General features: G+C 41.9%; 1 protein-coding gene across 1 annotated transcript; it reads left to right on the forward strand.

Moving 5' to 3' along the window:
- The first annotated feature begins 1,335 nt into the window (after positions 1-1,335).
- Positions 1,336-23,635, forward strand: LOC117486741 (mitogen-activated protein kinase kinase kinase 7-like). Its single transcript, XM_034135273.1, has 14 exons — positions 1,336-1,735; positions 3,600-3,710; positions 4,378-4,443; positions 5,134-5,179; positions 5,420-5,558; positions 6,379-6,503; positions 8,086-8,214; positions 9,148-9,278; positions 11,714-11,798; positions 12,805-12,935; positions 13,020-13,158; positions 16,992-17,053; positions 19,914-20,029; positions 22,141-23,635. The coding sequence occupies exons 1-14, from the start codon at positions 1,670-1,672 to the stop codon at positions 22,310-22,312; spliced, it is 1,518 nt and encodes a 505-aa protein (XP_033991164.1). The 5' UTR covers positions 1,336-1,669; the 3' UTR covers positions 22,313-23,635.
- The last annotated feature ends 1,185 nt before the right edge of the window (positions 23,636-24,820 follow it).

A 24,820-nucleotide genomic window follows, 5' to 3' on the forward strand; every position in this document is an offset into this window, starting at 1 on the left:
GTGTTTTTCATCAGCTGTTACACACTACTCCATCATTTCTTTTAAACAACGCTTTGTAAAAATGTATACAACTATATCCTGCAATAGCTGCATTTAATAAGTTGATGTTTTGATTTTTATTCAATCATTTTGTTACCTTGGTTGGTGATTGGCTAATGGTTACACAAGCCAACATTTTTTTATGACATCACAAAGTGGCCAAAATCTGATCAGCTCATTTTCAGACAGCTTTCTATATAAATGGATCAGGACATTTAAAAGTGAGTGAATCTTTTTTCCTGAAACTTTCAGAATCTCTTTACACAGAGGGGACACATATTTATGTATAAAAGACATGAAAAAGTGGATTTTGCATAATAGGTGACCTTTAAAAAAATGTATTATCAACATTCTAATCCCAACACATGTTACATTGCATTTCAGAAAGATATCATAATAAAGTTGGAATATTGTCAGACTTATATTATAATTTAGTCAGAATATTGTAAGATGTATGTCATAATATTGTAATAATATCTTCAGAATTGTATACTTAGGTCAAAAATATTTTCAGACTTATGTCATAATGGTGTAAGACGGTTGTAAGATTGATGTCATAATGATACCTTGGCAGAACAGAACAAAGCATGGAGGTGAAAGCTGATCTCTTTTTATTTAAATGGGAAAGCCCAATACAAATATTCAGTCACTTACACCGATTAATTATTGTGAAGAATCATTTTGATTTAAATATTGATCAATTAATTGTGATTCTACTTTTGGCCATTGTCTTGCAGGATAAGAACACATGTAGCCTAGTTGCTTTTCAAACATAGCAAAATTGCAAGGAAATGTTAATTGAAATTGACACTTTTAAACATCATGGAAAGGTTTGGATATTTGAGAAGATGTGTATATTGCAATATTATAAGACCTAAACTACAGTTAAATGTTACTTGTAAAGCCCCTCCCCCGCTTACCATGACTTTTCAACACAGACCCCCCCCCCCACATAACAAATCCTATTTTAAAGTATGTTTGCTGCAAAATAATGCCAATAATGCTAATGCAATAAGAAAAAGCCAACAAAGGTTAATAATCACAACGGGGTCTGTGCCAGTGTAAGAAGCCAAGTGTGTGTGTGTGTGTGTGTGTGTGTGTGTGTGTGTGTGTGTGTGTGTGTGTGTGTGTGTGTGTGTGTGTGTGTGTGTGTGTGTGTGTATTGCGTGTGTGTAATATTAGCTATGGAAACATTGTTTGTCGCCCCTTGTGGAGGCTCTCGTGCTCGCAGAAACAAAACAAAGCTGCATTCAAGAGCCCGCCTCAGCAGGGCGGCTTGATGAGAAGACCTCTAGCTCGTAATAAAATGAATATTTTGCATCGCATGTCACAGGCTTGAGGAGACATCCGTTCGGTAGTCTTAAATCGGTCCAGTCACGGTGTACAGGGTGGGAAATGCTCCCTATTGTTCCGTTTCCCCCCCTCTGTGCGGGGACGTTACCCAGCGCCACAGATGTTTCATTAGGCAACAGTGCTGCGCGAGCTGCTGGTGCCCACTTCCTGAATTCACAGCAACAGGAGCCCACAAACATTGCAGCGAATCGTTTTTCTGTCGATAAGTAGCAGAGAAGCTCCGGTCGGAACCCCAGCACCGTCGGCTCGGTTTGAGGGGTGTCGCCGCTCCGCTGCCATGGTGGAGACTCCAGCCGGCTGTCTGTTTGAAGACATCCAGTATGAAGACATCCAAGTTGAAACGGTAAACTCACTGAGCTACAGCAGAGGGCATTAACGTTAGTTAGCTCTGCGGTGCCGAGGGGAAATGTCCCGGTACTAGCAGCTAAAATAAAACCGCGTACTGTTTGTGTTCAACACTTGAGTAACAGACAGGCAGGCAGACATGCTACTTTAACGGACTGAGCTTTAACGTGAAATACAGAGACAGGCGAACACACTTGTGAGCAGACCTATAACCATGACAGAATCCGCCTTCAAACCCCCTAAAAGCGTTTTAACAAGCAGAGCAAGGCCTCAGCCTCCAGTGCAACAGAACAGTCGAGAATGTGTTCTGGATAAACTCGGTGTTGATACTTCTTTAAGTGCAGCAGAGAAAAGGGAAAGCTTAAAGGGAAGAAACGTGAGAGCAGTTAACCCTTGCATCATGCTCACATGTTGGACCCTTATGTTCTGTTCGGTTCAAGTTAACATGGTATCGTTTATGGGTTTTAAAAGGAAACCCTAACCTATATTGTCTTTATCTCATTTCCTAGCGATATAGATTATATATCTGATCAATACTTGCAAATACTTGCAAAAAAACAGGTTTATTGCCTAGTAGGTTAACACATAGGCTACGAGGATTAGTCCTAAAATAAGATAAGATAAGTCCTTTGTTTATGATGCAAACATAAACACAGTCAAATAAGATGTATTGTAAGAAAATGACCAACAAAATACAATTATTATAAAAAACGATTTAAAGAAAACTATTATAACGTTAACATAAAGCAATATTTACATGAAATATAGATTTACCTGTACAATTTCAACACAATAAAATATGTGTGACTACGTCATCATTTATCTAAAACGATGAGACCACATTCATGCTTATCTAGGAACAAATATAAATGAAACATCTTTTTAATAATGATCATTTTGCCACTTGGTTTTCACCTTTATCGCACTATCATGAGAGGAAAATACAGGTGAAACGTCAATGGAAACACACACACCACACTTGGATGTAACAGTCTTTGGCTATGAAATACACCTCTTTAAGAATCATTTAGCATGTTTATCCTTTTTATTTTATTTTACATATTTACTAAATGAAATGAAAAAAATATCCTTATATTATTATTTTTTGTGTAAAAAAGGAAAACTGGTCAATTTGACCTAACCACACAAGGTTTAAACTCCTGATGTGGTGTAAAAAGTACTCAGGATCTTGTATCAGTATACTCAGTATTTAGTGTCTCTACTGTGACATGTCTCCATGCTTTAATGTTCAAAAAGCTCTTTATTTGTCTCATACTGTCTGTGCTGCAGCACCTCTTTTCACCCTCTGTCTGAAACCAGAGCCCAGGCTTCTCCGATTGGTTAGCTGGCCAGCTCTGTTGTGATTGGTCAACCGCTTAGAGATGTTCCGCCGCTATTACTTTAAATGTGTTGGAGCACTAGCCCATAGAAGCAAAAGTGTTACATAGTGATGACATTATGTCACATAAGTAAACAAAGGAGTCCAATGGAGGGAACACGGGGATTGTAGTCTTTGCAGACCATATACATGCACAAAAACCTATAGAACACATACTCATGTACTCCACTTGTGTCCTGAGTTCATGTTTCTTAAGTAAAAGTACAGAATATTATATTATTCAGTTTTTATCATTGGAAAATGCAAAGTTTGTCTATATGGAGCAAAATTGTTTAAAGACATCATTTTATTAATGTAAAAAGTATCTACATGAGTCAAATAAATGTAGTGGACTACAGTGTACAATATTATAAAGTAGCGGTAATGGAAATACTCAAGTAAAGTATAAGTACCCCCAAAATATACTTGAGTACAGTACTTGTGCATCCTGGGTAATATATTGTCATGTCTTTCTTCTTTTCAGGCTGTTGGCAGAGGGACATTTGGAGTGGTCTTCAAGGCCATCTGGAAAGGACAGGATGTGGCAATAAAGACCATAGAGAGTGAGAATGAGAGGAACGCTTTCCTGGTTGAGGTACGGATCCCACTGTTACAACAACACCCCACACTGTTACAACAACACCCCACACTGTTACAACAACACCCCACACTGTTACAACAACACCCCACACTGTTACAACAACACCCCACACTGTTACAACAACACCCCACACTGTTACAACAACACCCCACACTGTTACAACAACACCCCACACTGTTACAACAACACCCCACACTGTTACAACAACACCCCACACTGTTACAACAACACCCCACACTTTGAGTGAAGATGGCTGTGCTGCCCTAACAGTAAAGGCTACAAACAAAACAGTAATTGGTTGTCTCCATATAAGTCTCCACATTTGTTAACTAGAGAATATCCCGTATCTTGCTGGAGACAGATCTCAGAAGATCCCACATGAGGAATTCAGTCTTCACTCTGTTAGCTTATACAGTACAAATACACACATGCACAAACACATGCATTTTTCACCTGAGAGGTGTAGGAGTGAATTGGTAGCCATGTTTTGGCACCCGGGGGTTCAGTGTTTTTTTGTTGTTGTCCATACTGGGACTTGAATCAGTCACCTATTGGTTCTAATGCCAAGTCCCACATCATGCTCCACTGTAGATCTCATAGACAGACAGTTATTCATGTATTAATGTGTTGATGGTAATAAGTGTGTTTTGTTTGTGCACAGCTCCGCCAGCTGTCCCGGGTCAATCACCCCAACATTGTTAAGCTGTATGGCTCCTGTGACAATCCAGTGAGTAACACACACACACACACACACACACACACACACACACACACACACACACACACACACACACACACACACACACACACACACACACACACACACACACACACACACACACACACACACACACACACACACACACACACACACACACACACACACACACACACACACACACACACCACACACACACACACACACACACACACACACACACACACACACACACACACACACACACACACACACACACACACACACACACACACACACACACACACACACACTTAAGTGCTACTGCATTAGCTTCAAATTAGCCATATTATATTATTCTAATGGAAATATTGCAGTGTTGAAGAGAAGTCCCGGCCTACAAACGGTATTCTTTGGTACAAGTACTGTAGAAAAATAAAACCATGATAATTGTAATATATTTTTATATATAATGTGAATCATGTTTTTTTCCCTCTTATATTGCAAATCCTATTGCAATTTTAGTCCAAAAGAATTCCAATTAGTTATTTTTCCCAATGTGTGCAGCTAAACCACGTAAAGTACCAGCTGTGTTCTGTCAGTGGAGCAGCAGTGTTCTTATTTCATTATGAGCATGTTGGGGGTATGGTTGCATGTGGTAACAGTAGCTTAGCTCAGAGAAAGTTCCAGATGAGCCTAATTTCTGTTTCTTCCTCTCAGGTGTGTCTGGTCATGGAGTACGCAGAATGTGGCTCGCTATATAACTGTAAGTCCTATCATGTCTGTGAAATATTCTAGTTAATGTATGTACGTTGATATTGCCTCAGCTTTTCTGAAACTCACTCCCTGTTACACTGTTCCTTTCAATTATCTTCTTCCCTTCTTTTCCATTATTCCTTTTTGATATTCTAGAAAGATCCAAAATGGATTTGCTCTAAAATGACATCTTCTCCTGTAAAGTCTTTATCTGATTGTTTTCTTCCCTTTCTTTCCCTGGTGGTCCCAGTGCTGCACAGTGCCGAGCCCCAGCCCCACTACACAGCGTCCCACGCCATGAGCTGGTGTCTGCAGTGTGCTCAGGGGGTGGCCTACCTGCACTCCATGAAGCCAAAGGCCTTAATCCACCGGGACCTCAAACCACCAAAGTATGTCATTAAAGATTCAAAGATTGAAAGGTTAATTTCATATGCACAATATCTACAGTGTAGCTGTTAGAAATGAACTTTTGAAGTCCCAGGCTTCCACCAGTGTAAAACGCAACATATTTAAGAGATAAAGAATGACAGGAGTAAAATAGTGCAATAGTGCTCATTTTCTGAATAAGCTTTTGGTTAGGTGCTTGCAATAAGTGCTGTTTAGGATTAAGAGGTTTTCACTTTTTTTTTCTACAACATAAAATATGTCAGTTAGTCCCCCACTGGTGAATATCTGAAGCATTAGGTGACATAAAATCAGCGGTTGCTAACCGTGGATAAATGAGACGTCATCTCTCCAACCATTAGCCATCTTTAGCTTAGCGGTCGTGACGCTAAGTCATGCATGACGTTTGTTTTAAGCTTTTTACTTCTGTTTCTTGCAGTTGCGCTTAGCATTTTTTAAAGTGTGTTCTATACTATTATTTTTCTGCAATATTCTGAAATCCATTGGTAAAATCCCATTGCTTTTTGTCGAGGGACCCCTTGTGATGCAAACTTCCGGTTCAGCCTATACAAATACGTCAACACTGCACCACTCTATATTGGTCTGTCCCTCCATCCACATCTTTTGAATAGATTGCATGACATCTGCAGACATTCCTGGATCCAGGAGGACACCTTGTGATGTCATTGTTTGGTCCCAATAAAATGCTTTGATTTATGACCAATTGCGTGCAAAGATATCCTATGCAAACTTGAACATCAATCCCACAGTTTATTAAAAAGTGTTTTTCTCTGGTCTTTAACCCCGTCCTCTGTGCTGTTTCAGTCTGCTGCTGGTGGCTCGAGGTACCGTGCTGAAGATCTGTGACTTTGGAACAGCTTGTGATATTCAGACATACATGACCAACAATAAAGGCAGCGCAGCCTGGATGGCCCCGGAGGTGTTCGAAGGTGAGATACAAAACACTGTCACTCCCCAATGTGCTCAAATCCCTGTATCTTTAAAGAAAATTCAGATTAGAACTTGTTTCAATTGTGATGGCTTTAATCTCCTATTCGTGTAGAGCAGGGGTTTTCAAAGTGTGGGAAGGTGAGCCTCTCCTCAGAGAACATAAGAACAGCCGCGCCCCCCCTCCCAATTATTATTGCTATTATTATTATTGTTGTTGCAGGGGTATTCAATTGCATTTCAAAGAGGTCCAGTAAGATAAAATGAAGACTGTTTCTCTCCTCTTGTCTCGTCTCTGTGTGTGTGTTTGAATCTATCGTGCTGACTCACTGACTGCACCGATTTGATTGGCTGAGTAGCGTCACCTCCTTAAAACATTAAACAATAACTTTTTTAAACCTTTTTATCTTTATGTTTTAAACATATTGTATAAAACTCCCCCACTACTTGGACTATTCCTTGCACCCCTCTAGAATAAGCCCGAATGGTCTCAACCATATTGCATCAGAAACGTGCACTTGTTGTTATAACAAGATCGCAAGGACAGTGGTAGCGATCGGACAATTGAGTGTTGTTCAGTTTGTGTGTTGTGGAACATGCGTGTCCGTGCATGAAAATATACCACACACCCAATTACAATTGCATGTTCAATTCACTACCCTGGAAGTTAATAAAGTTGTTAAAGTTGGAACAGCCTGTGGACAGCCGTTCTTCCTTGCATGCCAGTCGCCGACACCTTCTTACAGAGGACAGGCAAATCTAGCTGCAGCACGACCCGTATATTTTCGCACGCCGTGTTCTCAACACATATTTTTTTTAACATTTTCAACATCGTGGATACATCCTTATATGCTCCCGGCAACACACTGAACGTCAACTTTGCCTCCTTATTACACTCACCCCTACTTTAGTGGGAACAATGAGTCTGCGTCTTTGATGCACACAGGAATAAACGCAGATCATCCTCTGGCTGCAGCCTTGACCGGCACTTGCTTTTGATCAAAGTCAATGCGGAAAACCCGCACTCAAACAGGTAGGTGGAGGTGAAGGGAATGAGCACTTTTACAGCCTTTTTGGCGAGCTGGGGGACGCGGTCTCCACAGACAGCCAAAAGTGTGCAAGTGTCACTTTACTCGTCTTTTTCTTGTTGTTTTTTTTCTCACGCTGCGCCTCCGCTGAAGCTCTCTGGCGCCCCCCAGGGGAGGCGCGCCTCACACTTTGAAAACCGCTGGTGTAGAGCACCTTAAAGGTCAATTCTGGGTGCAGTGAATTGTGAAAGTATAATGTAGGCTTTTTAGTGAACCTTCCTCGCATATACTGTACATTAAAAACGATGGAAACGAGTGCCTCTGAAGCATGTGTACGTCCCCTATAACATCGTTAACAAAGCAATTAACACAAACCAATAGTGATGGAATAAAATGTAACACGTTTTTCTTCGGTTGACCTGTAATACGCAGATTTAGTCCTAATTCAGCTTGTATGATTAGATTCAGTTCATAGGCATTACCAGCTTCATGTTGACCTGTATTTTCCTGATCATACTTGTCCTGAATGAACTCTCCCTGTGCTGTGTGTCCTCAGGCAGTAACTACAGTGAGAAGTGTGACGTGTTCAGCTGGGGCATCATCCTGTGGGAGGTCATCACACGCAAGAAGCCCTTCGATGAGATCGGCGGCTCGGCCTTCTGTATCATGTGGGCCGTCCACAGAGGTGAGCACCATCCTTACACTGTTACTTTACATTCCATTCAGCAGACGCTTTCATCCAAAGCCACTGACAATAAGTGCATTGAACCCAGCAGGACATAGCTTTCAAAAGCTTTCTTCCTGTTTTTGTGGAAAAAGGTGTGTTTGTTTTTTTGTCAGCAATATGTATTGGAGATTATGAATGTGAAGAGAAAGAATGTTATATTGTTGTATAAATAAAAATGTTCTGAGCCTGTGCCATGTGACCGTGGCACATTATGGCTCAGTTTCCTCATGACTAAGCATGTATCAAGAAAGTGTTTTAAAGCAGACTTCAGTGGGAGTTGAAAGAAATGATACAATTCGTCAGCAGGGCAGCTCTTTGACCAGTTTATTGCAGAATTTCAACAGCAGCCGGAAAATATGTATACTTTCTTCTGTTCTGATATCAATGGGGAGCTCATTCTACCATTTTAGAGCCAGGATAGCAAACAGGCATGTTTATGTTGAGGGGTACCTGGCTAAAGCTCGAAGTGAGGGAGTATCAAATGCGATTGACCGATGTAGAGCGAAGTGCACATGCTGGACTCTATGGTTTAACTGTGTCCAGGATGCAGGAAGAGCCTGATCTGTTCACAACTCGGTAGGCCTGTGTCTTGAAGTGGATTAGGGCAGCCCCCAGCAGCCAGTGAAGAGAGCAGGGGTTCAGTGTAGTGTGGGAGAACATGGGGAGGGTGAAGACCAGTCAGGCTGCTGCATTCTGAATCAGCTGTAGGGGTCGGATGGTGCTTGCATGTAGACCAGCCCGGAAGGAGTTGTAGTAGTCGAGACGTGAGATGACAAGAGCCTGGACCAGGACCTGGACCTGGACCTGGACCAGGACCTGCTGATGGAGCCAGTGTTCCTCAGCAGGGAGTTTAACATCCAGCTTACTGAGTGTCTGCTTCCTGTGACGCAGGTACGCGGCCCCCTCTGATCAAAGACCTTCCGGAGCCCATAGAGACCCTGATGACGCGCTGCTGGGACAAAGAACCCAGCCAGAGACCGTCCATGGAGGAGGTGAAGAACACCATGAGCAACCTCATGAAGGTATGTGATGTGTACAGGATTAACAAAATCATTATCTTTAGCGTGAATTATACTGTGTCATGAAGCAAACTCAGAGCTAATGAGATCTGTTGAATCAAGCAGCGATCACATCAGATTAGAGAAACACAACCTGTGAAGACAGAACTATGACGTTAAACATAACAATGGAATCTCAACAAACCATAAGCAAATCAAGAGAGCCATTAACTAAGATATGGACACAAGTAGAGATAAACACTTGTTTTGGTGGGTTCAAGTCCCATACTGGAATGTTTTGTATCATTTGACCTGAAAATATACATACAAGATGTAGAACATAACCTTTAATTAAATAAGATTCAAAGCATTCAAAGGCTTTATTTTTCATGCGCACCATAGCGTAATTTTTGCCAATTAAAATCTTAAATTGCAGGCTCCTCTAATAATGACCGTAACGAAAAGAATAAGACATACAAATAGTCAAATAGATAAGCAAGTAAGCTGCAGGAATTTGCATGTAACATCAACAAAATGTCAAATGAAATTGTAATTCTGTACATTAGCATTAATACTGTATACTGCAATAATCTATGTATATGTGGAAAGTACTTTAAACCTTGCTATAAATTAATTTTATAACAAGGAAATGATTTTAGAATTGAGTGTTCTCTTTCGATTGGGATTATGTTATCTGCTTTGCAGAGGTGGGGGACTCGAGTCACATGACTTGACTCGAGTCAGACTCGAGTCGCATATTTTTGGACTTGAGACTTGCTTGACTAACATTGATAAAAGACTTGACTTGACTTTGACTTGGTATTCATGACTTGAGACTTGACTTGACTTGAGACAGATGACTCGAAAGGACTTTACTTTTTTGTATTGTACGGAGCCTATAAAGGGCTATGAAAAAAAAAAAGATACTGTATCTCTCGTTCGCACGAGAAAGTTACCGGAGTGCCAAGTAGGAAGTGGAGCGCACAGGAGACAACCGTTTCATTGCAGACTGTAATGTTTATGTTGGGAAATGGCAGTGCATACATTATGTTAGATATATTTCGAACTCGGACTCTCATTCACTTCATGAAATTGCTACAGCACCAGGAGGCAGCGGGACGTGTAACTCCGCCTCTGAGAAGAGCAGCACCAGTGCGCAAAGAGCTGTGCCTTTTACGCCACGCCTTCACTGTGTTTACCTTCATTAGAACAGCTAAAGAGCGACGGCAGGCTGCTACGTTTGAACCACACACACCTCTACACACACACACACACACACACCTCTACACACATCGAACTGCCCGATTAATTCCCCCTATTACTCGTTTTATGAAGGAGATGTCCGGTCACTAAGGCGCATGATGTGTGTGTGTTTGTGCTCTGCTCAGCTCTGCTCTGTGTGTGTGTTCGGTGTGTTTGTGTTTGTCCGATAACGGCATTTGATTTCAAATGACCATGAACAGTAATTTACACACATCTGGCCAACTCCATATGTATATGTCGATGTTCCCAAATAAAAGAAATTAGTTTAATCTTAATGTTGCACTGTCTGCACCCAAACACACACACACACACACACACACATAGCATGCGCCCTGGTACATACACTATTCCGTTGCATTGGCTTTGATACAATATTTCTTTGTGCACAGACACAGTTAGGAAAACAATGAGACGGTGTCATATGGGAGCACCTTAGACAGACCATGGAGAAATGCTGTGACCCTGCTGAAGGGGAGCCAGGGCAGGAGGATGTAAGATATTTGTGTTGTACTCCTGTTATCACTTTAGAGCCCTTTTAGAACTAGGGTTATCATTTCAGCGCCCCACTCTCCATTGCTGTTTATGTTGAAAATAAAACGAAACTTTTCATAACCACAATATTTGAACTGATTTAAAAGCGGAAACTGGGGTTATTCATCAGAATTTCGTATGACTTGACTTGTGACTTGCTTGACCTGAGCAATGACTTGACTTGACTTGCTTGACTCTCACCACAGTGACTTGGGACTTGCTTGAGACTTGTAGGTTAAGACTTGAGACTTGCTCATGACTTGCACATGTAGGACTTACTCCCACCTCTGCTGCTTTGTGAAACTGACTTAACAGCCGGCATTTAAAGGGTCGTAATGTTATTAGCATTAGCAGTTAATTATTTAAATAAAGGAATTCAAACCTGTTAACTAACCTAAGCAGAACCAGACTAGTCTTGAGAAAATTGTTTCCATTGTGAATTAGGTCCAGCTTGTTTTAAAATGAAATCCTCCTTGTTTACGCCCTGATATAACCCACAGCTCAGTACACACAGGTTGGAATTGATATTCTCAGTTGTCACTCTGGAAAAGGAAAAGTATAACTGTGTTCTAAACGTGTTGGAACCGTTCATTCAGTGGGTTAATAGTGTGTTTGTACCAAGAATGTTTCTTCACGGATCCTTGTGAACGTGTTGTGTTCCGCAGTACTTCCCTGGCTCTGATGAACCTCTCAAACTGCTGCACCAGTCCTCAGCCAGCCGGAGCGGCTCCTCATCCGCCACCAGCACAGGTAACTTCTCCTGTCTGAGTCTGGAAATGTCTCTACTGTTTCACGTAGACCAAGGCTATGCAACTCTATTGTTGATGTGAAAGCTAAGGGCTCGGGGGCGGACATTTCACTGAGCTATTATTCTCCGGGGGAAAGACCCACTGGACCTCTCTCCGGCCTGACCACCTTCTGTTCTGCTGATTTGTGTTTACTGGGTAGCATTTTAGATTTACTCCTCAGATATAGGCCGGCCATGGAGTAGAGTGGTCTCAGTCAATGTGTTCTTGGACATGATGCCTAACCCCCACAGAGTGTGAATGTAAGTGTCCTGAGCAGATGCACCTTGCCTCTGTCTTTATATGAATGTGTGTGAATGGGTAAATGATGACTTGTATATGTAAAATCACTTCAAGGGGTTGCAAAGACATGAAAAGTGCATTATAAACTCCATTTATCATTAATATATTTACTCGCAGGATAAGAAAGATCTATGCTTGACACCATGGGGTACTTGGCTCAGGAGACCGCATGGGGATTTGAAATCAAAATGATGCTGAGTTCGGATGTAGGCATGTTGAAGTGCTGTTAGTGAAAAGGTTGTCACTCTTGCCGGACTGCTTTCCAGTTCATGAGAAACACGAGGGTCACCGGTGCAAGGAGGGTTGCTCCTGGATAGAATTTAAGTAATACTGTTACAGGTTCTCTTTGGAGGATTGTTTGTGTGCCCAATGACATGGCAGATGTAATTTTATCGGTACACTTGGTCAAAAAAACTGGAGCCGTTATTTTCCATGCTTATTTGAATGGAGTTTGGTGAAACAAACACCAGCTCACAGCGGGACTGTACCTCTGGCGAGTTGATAGAGGAAGATTTCTACAGAACAGCTGATCCAAATAACTTCATGCACTGCATTTGCACTCCCCCGTGAGATAATCAAAACTTGGAAACACACACACACACACACACACACACACACACACCCATTGTAGTGTGAAGTGTCTCCTGATCCTCCTTTGCTGTGTGCAGGCTCGTATGCTGACTACACCATGAACAGTAACCGCAGTGACGAAAACGCAGAGCACAGAAACTCAGTGGGCAGAGATGAGACCCTGAAAAGCTTCGAGGCCAAATTCCCTCTGCAGTTCAAACCCTCCAAGGTAATGAGAGCAATGAGAGCGCACACAGTGACATCACAGCATCACACTCTGTCCTTCTAATCTGAACCTTCTCCTCCCTTGCAGACGGCCACTCTGCGTTCCAGTCTGTCCAGGGTCTCCAGTGTGGACAGTCAGCCGGGACGCTCTCAAAGCCCGCCCCAGTCTACCAGCCCTGGGACTAACAGCAGCCAAACAGAGCTGAGGATGACATTTAGTCCCACAGGTAGGAAACCTCATCAGGATAACTGAAGCTGCATTCAGTCAAACACATTTCACATGTCAAACACATGTTATGGTTGAGCTGGAACCTTCAAATGGATTGGATTCTCTATACTGCGAGGCGATATTGTTTAAATAAGGTCAGAACGACTGCCCTGAACACATGCACAGTGTTGCACAGTTTTTTATATCAAAAGTGAAAGATATAATGTTCATAATGAAAACAGAGAGTTAGAGAAAATATTTAATCTGAGCTGCGGTAGAATAGTAAAAAAATCTAGTCCTATGTCTTTTCCTAACCACTTTTCCTTAAAGGAGAGGTGTCATGCTTTTCCGGTTATTAGTACACCCTGTAGCGAGTAAAACTCTAACACAGAAAATACCTCCCCAAAACGCCTCGTTGGAGATACGTCATTGTCCATTTGATTCTTCCGGGTACGGCATGATGTCATGCCGTACCCGGAACGAAATGGACCAATCCGTGGAGCCGTTACGTTACGTCTGCGGAGCCGTTACGTTAAGCCCCCGCTGATTGGTCCAAATTGACCAATCCACGGACTTCCTCACACACACATCTGTGTGCAGGGAGCAGGCAGCTCAGCTGATTTCTCCTCCCTGGCTGCAGGCTGATAACAGACAGTTGGGATCGCGGCGAAATTCTCTCTGCAGACCCATTCTCACAGCGTTTATCAACCTTTTTCTTACTCAATATCAAGCCACACTTATTGTTTTTACTTCGGCTGTGACTTTGTGTGTGCTCAGGATGAGTTTGGCTGTGTATCGCTGTGTATCGCTAACAAGGAAACAACACCTCCACGGAGCTCAGCGCGATTCACAACGTCCCGACCAATCAGAGCACACTGTGCTCACAGGGAGGGTGGGGGCTGGAGCTATTGGAGCTACAACGAGCCGTTAAAGGCAGAGAGTGAAATTCAGTGAATACACGTAGTTTACAGAGATGCTGTATGAGAAACCAATGTGAGTTTGGAAAAATGCACAATATAAATCTATTTTAGTAGACCTCAACAATGGAATTATGATCAGTGGAAATGGCCATGACACCTCTCCTTTAACCTCAGGGACAAAGTCACACTGCGCTGACACTGGGAGACGTCATTATGACGCTCCAGTGGATGATGCTGCTGTGAACTGGCTGAGGGATATACTTAAAGCACATTTACTTCCAGCGGTTCAGGAAGAAATCCCTCAGGATTATAAAAGACCCCCATCACCCCAGCCACAAACTGTTCTGTCTGCTGCCGTCTGGCAGGCGGTACCGCAGCATCCGGACTAAAACCACCAGATTCAGAGACAGTTTCATCCCACAGGCAATAAGACTGTTAAACACCTGGGGCTTCATTTATAAACAGTGCGTATGCTCAAAAGATGGCGTACGCCAGTTTCTACGCAATGTTTGCGATTTATAAAAAACAAACTTGACGGGAAAATGTGCGGCCCTCCACGCAAACTCTAACCCATGCGTATGCACTAAGCACACAAACGGGAGAGAGGAGAAACTGCGACACCGTTGGCAGAAGGAAGAATGGAGAGAAATATGTGGAAATAATACCATAAATAAAATGTTCCCTCTCATTTATCATATATGAAGAATTCATTTTCACAAATGGAGTAAAGCCAATCTTAAAATGATTAAACAAACGCCTGTTTGAGACTCCTCAGTGCACACAAAAACATAACTTGGAGAAATAAATAAATGTTATTGATCACCCCTCGATGATGTTCTCTTGTTAAGAAATGTATTCTCATAAATGATGCGGTAAACAGAAGGACAGAATTACTTTAAACTGACGCCGTTTAGCATTTTCTATAGGTTGTAGATACGAGCATGGTTTTATATACTATCATGTTTAATCGTGTTTTATGCCGTTCGCCAATAGCCTACTTGATAAGTCGCTCGTAAAACACAGCAGGTATGGAAACTAAGAACACCATATGTGGTCAATTGTACAGCTAATATAACACAACACATTGTATTTCCTTTAACTGGTGGATTATGGATATATAGTTGCTGATCGACAGCTGGAACACAAACCACCAAATACAACAAAATAATTCAGATCCAGTCGTCATGACTCCACTCCGGAGGGATTCCCCGATCATTTCTTAGTTTCTCATCAAGGGGCTCCTGTCCCCGGTACAAACACACTGCCTGAGGAAGGTTATGTGTATTTTGTTTGTCATTAACTTTTTTCAGACCACTTATTTATTTATTTTGGTGACGATCCGACCTCCATGCTGCTACTCTGGTTCAAACTGCATCCACCAAACAATATGATTTATCTCGACCTCCCCAAAATAACCTAAATCTGACACGGTGTGAGATGTCTTTTTTAGCTGTTCTGTCCTCATTTCCCTCGATCTTCTTCATGCAGTCAGTCAGTCACAATGAATGAATGAATGAATGGGCGTTTCTTTGACTATTCATAGGCAAATATGGGCGTTACGTGAAGCCCGCAAAAGCTGCGCCACATTTCGAGTTGATTGTGATTTATAAAGGGAAACCGGCGTAGGATGTGCCGTACGCAAGTCCTGCGCCGGTACGCAGTCTTTTATGAATCGTAAAATGTCGGTGCGTATTTATTTGCTTTGTCCTACGTAAGCAACCTTCCCACGCCAATCCTACGCAAGGCTTTATAAATGAGGCCCCTGAACTGTTGAAACAACATCCATAACATTCATCTGCTACTTAGTAATTATTTATCTATTTATCTAATATATCATTCCAATAGCTTGTAATATTTACTTGCACTATATATTTCTGTTTATCTGTATTATTGTGTTGCACTGTTGGAGAAGCCTGTGACCTAAGATTTTCATCGACATAACTATACTCTGTAGCTATGTTTGTATGACAAATAAAGAACCTTGAACCTTGAGATACTTCCGCCCTTATCGTGTTGTTTCATGTAGGCTTTTTAAAAAACACTGAAAAAATATGACTTCCTTTCGCGGTTTGAATAAATATTAAAAAAGGACTGCATGACTTTTTAAGCCTACAAATCTACTACTAATATCAATATTTAAACAGTTGAATACAGAAGTGTGTGTGTGTGTGTGTGTGTGTGTGTGTGTGTGTGTGTGTGTGTGTGTGTGTGTGTGTGTGTGTGTGTGTGTGTGTGTGTGTGTGTGTGTGTGTGTGTGTGTGTGTGGTGTGTGTGTGTGTGTGTGTGTGTGTGTGTGTGTGTGTGTGTGTGTGTGTGGTGTGTGTGTGTGTGTGTTGTGTGTGTGTGTGTGTGTGTGTGTGTGTGGTGTGTGTTGTGTGTGTGTGTGTGTGTGTGTGTGTGTGTGTGTGTGTGTGTGTGTGTGTGTGTGTGTGTGTGTGTGTTGTGTGTGTGTGTGTGTGTGTGTGTGTGTGTTGTGTGTGTGTGTGTGTGTGTGTGTGTGTGTGTTGTGTGTGTGTGTTGTGTGTGTGTGTGTGTGTGTGTGTGTGTGTGTGTGTGTGTGTGTGTGTGTGTGTGTGTGTGTGTGTATATAGTTCTGATAATGTTTGTTTTTTTAGCTTCAACTTTTGGGTCCTTTGACTGAATTATGAACACATCTGAAAGGTCTATTGTGTTTCTTTTTCAATGGGTTAGCATACGTTGTCTATACTCCACCAATTTATTGTAATCCAAGCCTGATTGGTAACACATATTAAAGACCTGGAATATTTTTGGGAAAACTGACATATAACTTTCCATAATCTTTGAGTCGCGTTGTATTGCCCACAATGCACCACTAAGGGGCCTCACAGTGCAGTATGTGTGTCCATGCATTCTGCTTCAAGAGCTCCTTTACATTGACAATGACTAAGTGTGTGTGTGTGTGTGTGTTCAGCTACCAATGGTTTAGACGGCTCCATCCCCCTGGCCTACCTGAAACTGGATCATCAGTTACAGGTAAGTTGAAAATACATTTAACAAAACCTTCCACTAGTCACCAAGTAGCAAAATCAGTTAGTGTTATATGGATGTTCATTGTTTAATAGAGAACTGGTGAATATGTTACATTGTGGTCAGGCTGAACTTGAAGGCATTTCACTTCCTGTTTACTCCACTTTTCTCCTCCTCTCAACATTACCACCCTTACCCCTAGATTCCACCGGGTCCGTCTGCGCCGCGTTACGGCTGCGCCGCGGTTTTGGTCCGGCCTCCTCCGGCGTCATACCCTACCAGGCGCGTTTCAGAAGCGGAGCGTCTTGCCTGCCGGCTCGCAGTTTTTGTTGATTTGGGCATATTTCCTGGACAGGCTACTTTGTACAGACAAAGTTAATAATAACTGTAATATTCCAGTTATAAACGACATGAATCAAAGATGTGTTGCTGTATTTTAGTGGTAAAAAAATGCATTCATCATCATAATTATTCTATATATATAATTTACACAGTGCCTGTAAACCGGAGGAGAACGCTGGCATTTCTCCTCCTACTTGAAAGACTACGGAGGGATAGGGTCTGCACAATTAGTTTGTGTGTGTGTGTATATATACATATATATATATATATATATATATATATGCTATATATGCTCTGAACGTTCCACTTCCTGCCTGCCCGACCTTACGTTACGGCTACGCCGCGTCAAAAATAGGATTCATCCTCATTTTAGAGGAGCCCTGCGCGAGACGCTTCTGGGACGCTTCTGGGACGCTTCTGAGCCGTAACGCGCCGCGTGTGGTGGAATAGCACCCATTGACTAGAGTGGCCGCGATCGCCGTGACCACCGCGGCGCAGCCGTAACGCGCCGCAGACGGACCCAGTGGAATCTAGGGGTTAGAATAATTTTTGTCCATGCTGCCGGATGATTTATTGATTTGGATAACTTATAAATATATACACCTTGCTCCCTTTTGCCTTCAGAACTGCCTTAATTCTTCATGGCATAGGCACAAGGTGCAGGGAACACTCCTCAGAGGTTTTGATCCACCCTCACTTTCCTCCCTCATGTTAACCAGGTCACAAAAACCGCCTTCTTCCACTTAAAGAACATTGCTCGCATCAGACCTCCCCTCTCATCGACCGCTGCTGAAACTCTGATCCATGCCTTCATAACATCCCGACTGGATTACAGAGTCCTCTATGGTTCATCTGCATACACTCTCAAAAAACTTCAATATGTCCAAAACTCCACTGCCCGTATGCTCACCTCCACCCGACGCTCCGACCACATCACGCCTATCCTCCACGTCCACTGGCTCCCCATCAAACACTGCATTGACTTCAAAATGTTACTTCTCACCTACAAAACCATCAACAACCTTGCCCCCCCCTACCTCTGTGACCTCATCCAACGACACCCCCCCAACAGTGGCCATCAGGACAAAGCTCCGGACCTGGGGCAACAGGGCCTTCGCTGCAGCCCCCCCCCCCCTCCCTCTCGAACTCCCTTCCCAGTCACATCCGAAAGGCCAACACTCTCACGTCATTCAAACAATCCCTCAAAACTCACCTTTTCAACTCCTAATCCACTAACCCCTCGCCCCTATTCCACCTAGCTTAGCACTTTTATTGTAATTGTTCTTCTTTACTTGCTTTTAAAGCGCTTTGAGCATCACAAAAAGCACTATATAAATAACATTTATTATTATTATTATTATTATTATTATTATTATATTGACATCATAGCATCACGCAGTATCTGCAGGTTTGTCGGCTGCATATCCGTGATGCAAATCTCTGGTTCCACCACATCCCAAAGGTGCCCTATAGGATGGAGATCTGGTGACTGTGGGGGCCATCTGAGTTCAGTGAACTCATTGTTATGTTCAAGAAACCAGTTGGAGATGATTTGAGCTTTGTGACATGGTGTTATCCTGCTGGAAGTAGCAGTATTCAAGAGGATATCCCTCACACCATTACACCCCCACCCCCAGCCTGAACCGTTGATACAAGGCAGGATGGATCCATGCTCTCATGTTGTATCCATGCTCTCATGTTGTTTACCACAAATCCTGACCCCACTGTTCAAATGTCCCAGCAGAAATGGAGACCCATCAGACCAGGCAACATTTTTCCAATCTTCTATTGTCCAGGTTTGGTTAGCCCGTGTGAATTGTAGCCTCAGTTTCCTGTTCGTGGCTGAAGGAGGGGCACAGTGTGGTCTTCTGCAGCTGTAGCCCCTCTGCTTCAAGGCTCCATGTGTTGTGTTCAGAGAGGGTCTTCTGCGTACCTTTGTTGTAACTAGTGTATATTTGAGTTACTGTTGCCTTTCTATCATCTTGAACCAGTCTGGCCTTTCTCCTCTGACCTCTGGCATCAACAAGTCTCCGAGAGAACGGCCGCTCACTGGATGTTTCCCTTTTTCGTACCATTCTCTGTAAACTCTAGAGATGGTTGTGTGGGAAAATCCCAGTAGATCAGCAGTTTCTGAAATACTCAGACAAGCCCGTCTGGCACCAACAACCATGCCACGTTCAAAGTCACTTAAATCACCTTTCTTCCCCATTCTGATGCTCTGTCTGAACTTCACCAGGTCGTCTTCACCACTTTTTCCTGTCTCTTATTTTGTTGTCATCTTCTATTTGTGCTTGTGAAACATCTTTGAGTGTTGTGAGAAGCGCTATAAATGTGATGTTGAAGCAGTTTTAAAAGTGTAGAATTGGAGGGTTAAGGATTTTGAGCCTAGCTTATACACTGTATTTGCTTTGTTTCTCCCATTAGCTTTTCATAGTATTCCTCACATGTAGCCCTTGTTAATGTTAGTGTTGGTGTCCCTGCTGTGGATCAGTGTGTTTACCAGCGATCTGTCCCTGTGTTTCAGCCCCTGGCTCCCTGTCCTAACTCCAAAGAGTCCATGGCGGTGTTTGAGCAGCACATCAGCATGGCTCAGGAGTATTTGAAAGTCCAGTCAGAAATCACTCAGCTCCTCCAAAAGAAGTAAGTCCACACCTGCTATTACTTGATTTCGTATATGGTATATATTTTAAACTATGATCAAATCCAACCGTCTGTGTTTCCAACATACAGTGTGTTTGGTTGATATCGTGTATGTGCTTGGGTTGTGGGATCAAAATTGAACTATGGATTAGTTCAATATTCAAATTGAACGAAGCACAAGTATTTCATAAAGGGTTAGGGTTTAAATCAATTTGTGTGGAGCTGCAGAGATATCCAGGCCTGCAAATCATGTTCCATAAACAACAAAACATATTTGCTTGGTAAAGATACACTAAAAAGGATCATACTATGATCATTCAAATATATTTTTCAATAGAAATGAGAAAAACGAGGCTAAAATGATCATTCAAATATATTTTGTCATGGTAATATCAGTCAAAAAGAATAGCTTTTTGTTTTACCAAATTGTGCAGTCCTATTAAAGGGTTGAAACAAACACTCACTATCCTTGCTGTCCAATCAATGAGTCAGCTCATTGACTGCACCAGTGAGAACATTTGTTTCGTTTATTAGAGTGAGATGAGAAAATGAAAATAAATCCAAGTACAGAGCTGGAGTCAGGATGTTGTTAGCCTAGCTTAGCATAAAGACTGGAAGCAGGGGGAAACGGTACGTAACTCTCCTCGTTGTTTTTTACGTTTCTGCTTGTGCATGGATTGATACTGATCTGTGAGGCTAGCCAGGCTAGCTGTTTCCTGCTACTTCCAGTCTTTATTCCATGCTAAGCTAAGCAGCCTTGACTTCTTATGTCACTGAGATGAAGAGGGCCAAATGAAGCAAAGAAATGTAGTTCCAAACATTTGTGTGTTGTCCTTTTTAGGCGTATGTTGTAAAAAAAAAGAATTGGTCAAAGCACCATAACTTCCATGATCTTCATTTGTCAGACACTATCGGTTGTTTCAGTGAACAGCCAAATGTTGTGTTATGTTCAATGTTGCAAGGTATTGTGGGACGACATCATCTCCTTTCCTTTCACAAAGGATGGTCCAGTGTTTCCTCAGCTAAAGGAGATTATAATGGAAGCATTCCTTTCCTATCATCTAGAGAATTCAAACAGCTCTTATCATGGCTGACACTTAGGTATTTCAGGGTCATTTCCCCTTTGTTAGGAACCTTCCTAAACCAAAGTACTTTTTAAGTTGTTAGCCTAGCTTTGCATAAAGACAGGAAGCATGGGAGACATGTAAGTAACTCCCTGTCAAGCACTTTTTCTCTCTGTGCGTTGGTTTGAAAGTCATCTTAACTAGCTAGCCAGATTCCTTATCCTTCTAGTCATCAAGCTATGCTAAGCTAAGTAGCCCTGACTTCTCATGTCACTGTTATGAAGAAGGCAAACTGAACCAAAGAAACGTATAGTTCCAAAAATGTCATAATAGTCCTTTGAGAAGTTTGCTGCGGTCCAAAGATGTGTCAAAAGCATTGTTACTTTCATGATCAGTGTTTGCCGATAACATTCAATTGTTTCCATTAACGGCCACGTTAAATGTTGCAGGTTCAAGGCATTGTGGGACGGCATTATACTCTTTCCTATCACAGAGGATGGTCCTGTGTTTCCTCAGCTAAAGGAGATTACAAAGGAAGCATTCCTCTCCTATCATAGAGATTTCAAACAGCTCTTATCATGGCTGACACTTAAGAACTTCCGGGTCATTTCCCTTTGTTAGGAACCTTCCTAAATATATAACACTATTTGATGACAATCCTTGAGTCAGGGTGTTGTTAGCCTAGCTAAGCATAAAGACTGGAATCAGGGGTAACGGTGTCTAACTCCCTGTCAAATTGTGTTTATGTGTGTGCATGTGTTAAGCTATGCTAAGCTAAGTAGCCCTTACTTCTCATGTCACTGAGATGCAGAAAGCAAGACAAACAAAGTAAGCATAATTCCAAAACTGTTGGTGTATTTATATATACAGTCTATGGTGTAGTCCTTTGAGACTTAGCACCTTCTCCAAGACAGAGTACATTGTACGCTTCATATTTCATGCAGAACTCTGTGCTGCTGCAGTCTGTACGTGTTAAGAGTGATCCAGAAATGATCCAAAGGTGACAGTCAGATTTCCTGTCAGTAACGCAGTGTTCCCTGTGTGCAGAGAGAGCCTGATGTCGGAGCTGGAGCAGGAGCAGAGGGAGCAGCAGAGCTCCTCTCGCCTCATCCAGGAGCACGGCAAGCTGCTGGAGGACAACAGCAGCCTGTCTGCCTACTGCCAGACCCTAAGGGGCAAGCTGAGCCTGGTCCAGAGCCAGAACCAGCAGCACAGCTAGGACCCGCCTCCGCTGCCGACCAATGAGAGGACTCACTCCATGAACTGAGCATACAGTAGGGACGCCCGTTAACGCATCAAAAGGATAACTGGTTACGCAGTGGGTCCAACACTGGCTCAAACAGACTTCCACTTTGGGATTTTTTTTGTTTTAAATCAGTTTCGAAAGTGCACTCCAACTTGAGAACACCAACGTCAAAGGTGTTGTCACTACAATAATTTAGTTGCACACCATTTTTTTTTTTAGGTACAATTCTGATCTTATGTTCAAAGCAAACAATTACAATCATTTCAGTTTATCTTTAAAAGAAATTCCATATTTTAGTTTTTTTAGATCATGAAATTGAAACAACATTTTTAAACACTACGTCCATGTCTGGGCCTCCGTACGTTTTATGACCATGACAAGCCATATGAAATTTGACATTTCACGTTTGTGTTTGTATTTTGATAATATGTTCAAAGCAAACATTTACAATATTTTCAGTTTGACTTTAAAATAAATATGAGCAACTTTTGTTCTTCTTAGATCATGAAATGTAAACAAAAACAAAAGAAGCCACTACATCCACGTCTGGGCCTCCGTACATCTTCTGACCATGAAATCGAATGTTAATTTTGATATTACACGTTGGTGATGGAATGCTGGGACCAAGGACACCCATATGAACTCTGAAATGGACCCAAAGGTGTCATGTGGTGGTGGGGGGGGGGTGGGACTTGCCTTGCCTTATAGCCAGTGAGTGTTATTTTTGGTGTATTTTTTTTGAGAAAAGTAACAATTTGTAAATTCTTACTTTTCTATATTCAGTTGATCACACCCGTTGTATTGTGTTTGATGAAAAAAGGAAGGGAATTGTGGGCCGTATCATTTTAAACCAATTTGACTGTGAATACAAGCCTTACCAAAGGCTTTCTGCTCCAGAGACGCGGTGCCTCGGAGCCAGAGGAGAGCTTTGTTAACGGCTGTTTGAAATGGAAATAAGTGTAGAATAATGAACCTGACACACATTTCTATGTCTGTTTAACTTTCTTTTTACACACAGTTATATTTCACGGAATTATATTAACATTATTCTGCACTGCACTTATTTGGGTGAAAGAAAGCACGTGTTTGAGTGTCACTTGGTGCTTTCACTGACCGTGGGTTACTATGGGATGGATTGGTCATTTTAATGCATTTCTTCAGACGGTGCCTAAGGATTGTTCCTGTACAGTTCATTTTTTTCATCTCAGTTTATTTTATAAAACATTTGTCCTGTGATTTTAAAAATGTACATACTGCAATATATGCTTTTAGAAAGTAAAAACAAGGTTTGTACGATTTTGTCATTTGTCATCATTTAAAATATGGATTTTACTGCAAGTTAACAAATCTTTCTTAAGGCAGATTCTTTTTCTTGTGACCAACAAAATTATTAATTTCCATTCCAACACATTGTACATGATAGGCTAAGGGGTGGAACATCCCTAGGCGGTTGACCAATCACAACAGAGCCGGCCAGCTAACCAATCAGAGCAGACTGGGCTCTGGTTTCAGACAGAGGGTGAAAAGAGGTGCTGCAGCACATTAAAGCATGGAGACATGTCACAGGAGGGACACTACATGCTGATATGAGCATAATATGTCCTCTTTGAAGATGCTTTATAACCACAGTTTAATTCAATACTTTCTCGATATAATCCACCTGTCTTCCTTCAGAGTCTTTATCTACAGAGGACAGCAGACTGACAGCTGTGAACACTAAACTGAGAATAAAGGAACGCATTGAATACATTCCATAAGGGGTCTAATGTGCAATCTCTAACTGATTAGTAGGATCTCACAGATCATTTGTTCAACATTTTACAGGAAATGTTGACACATATTAATGCTTTCATGCTCTTTTTAATATACATCCTCAAACATATATTTTAAGAAGTACAAGTGGACAAGGGTATGTTGAGAGTATTGCTTTGATTTGTGGGTAAATTGAGAAACAAATGAGGTGAAACAGTTTGTCCCAAAGCCCCTCTCACCCCTCAGCTAAAGATCACTGATGGAGCTGCAGTCCAGAGCTGCATCCATGTAAATGTGAGGCTTCAGTTGCCATAGTGATGCAGGATTTTTTTATAGATCCATGTACTACCTTCAACAACAGTTGACATGCTCTGTGCTAATTTGGTTTTACACACACACACACGGACTGACTGACTTTGAACCCATCACCCTCTGTTATGATGCAGACAGCTTTCTGGATCTGGATCACCTTCTAGCTAGAACTTGTTGTTGAATTGAAGGCACTATAGTGGCTGTATGTAGTCCAAAATAATCTGTGAGGTTTAAACAAAGGTGAAACAAAGAATACATTCGATTCACACCTTTATGACCATTTATTCTTAAAAAAAAAAAAGACAAAAATATAAAAAGTTACCTCAATATTAAGTTCTTTATATGATTGCAACTACGGTCAATGGAAATAGATCACTCCCTGGCTCACCCTCTCTCTCTCTCAAAATGGCTCTACTC

The sequence above is a fragment of the Trematomus bernacchii genome, unplaced genomic scaffold, assembly GCF_902827165.1.
Source record: "Trematomus bernacchii unplaced genomic scaffold, fTreBer1.1, whole genome shotgun sequence".
In the NCBI taxonomy this organism is placed as follows: Eukaryota; Metazoa; Chordata; class Actinopteri; order Perciformes; family Nototheniidae; genus Trematomus; species Trematomus bernacchii.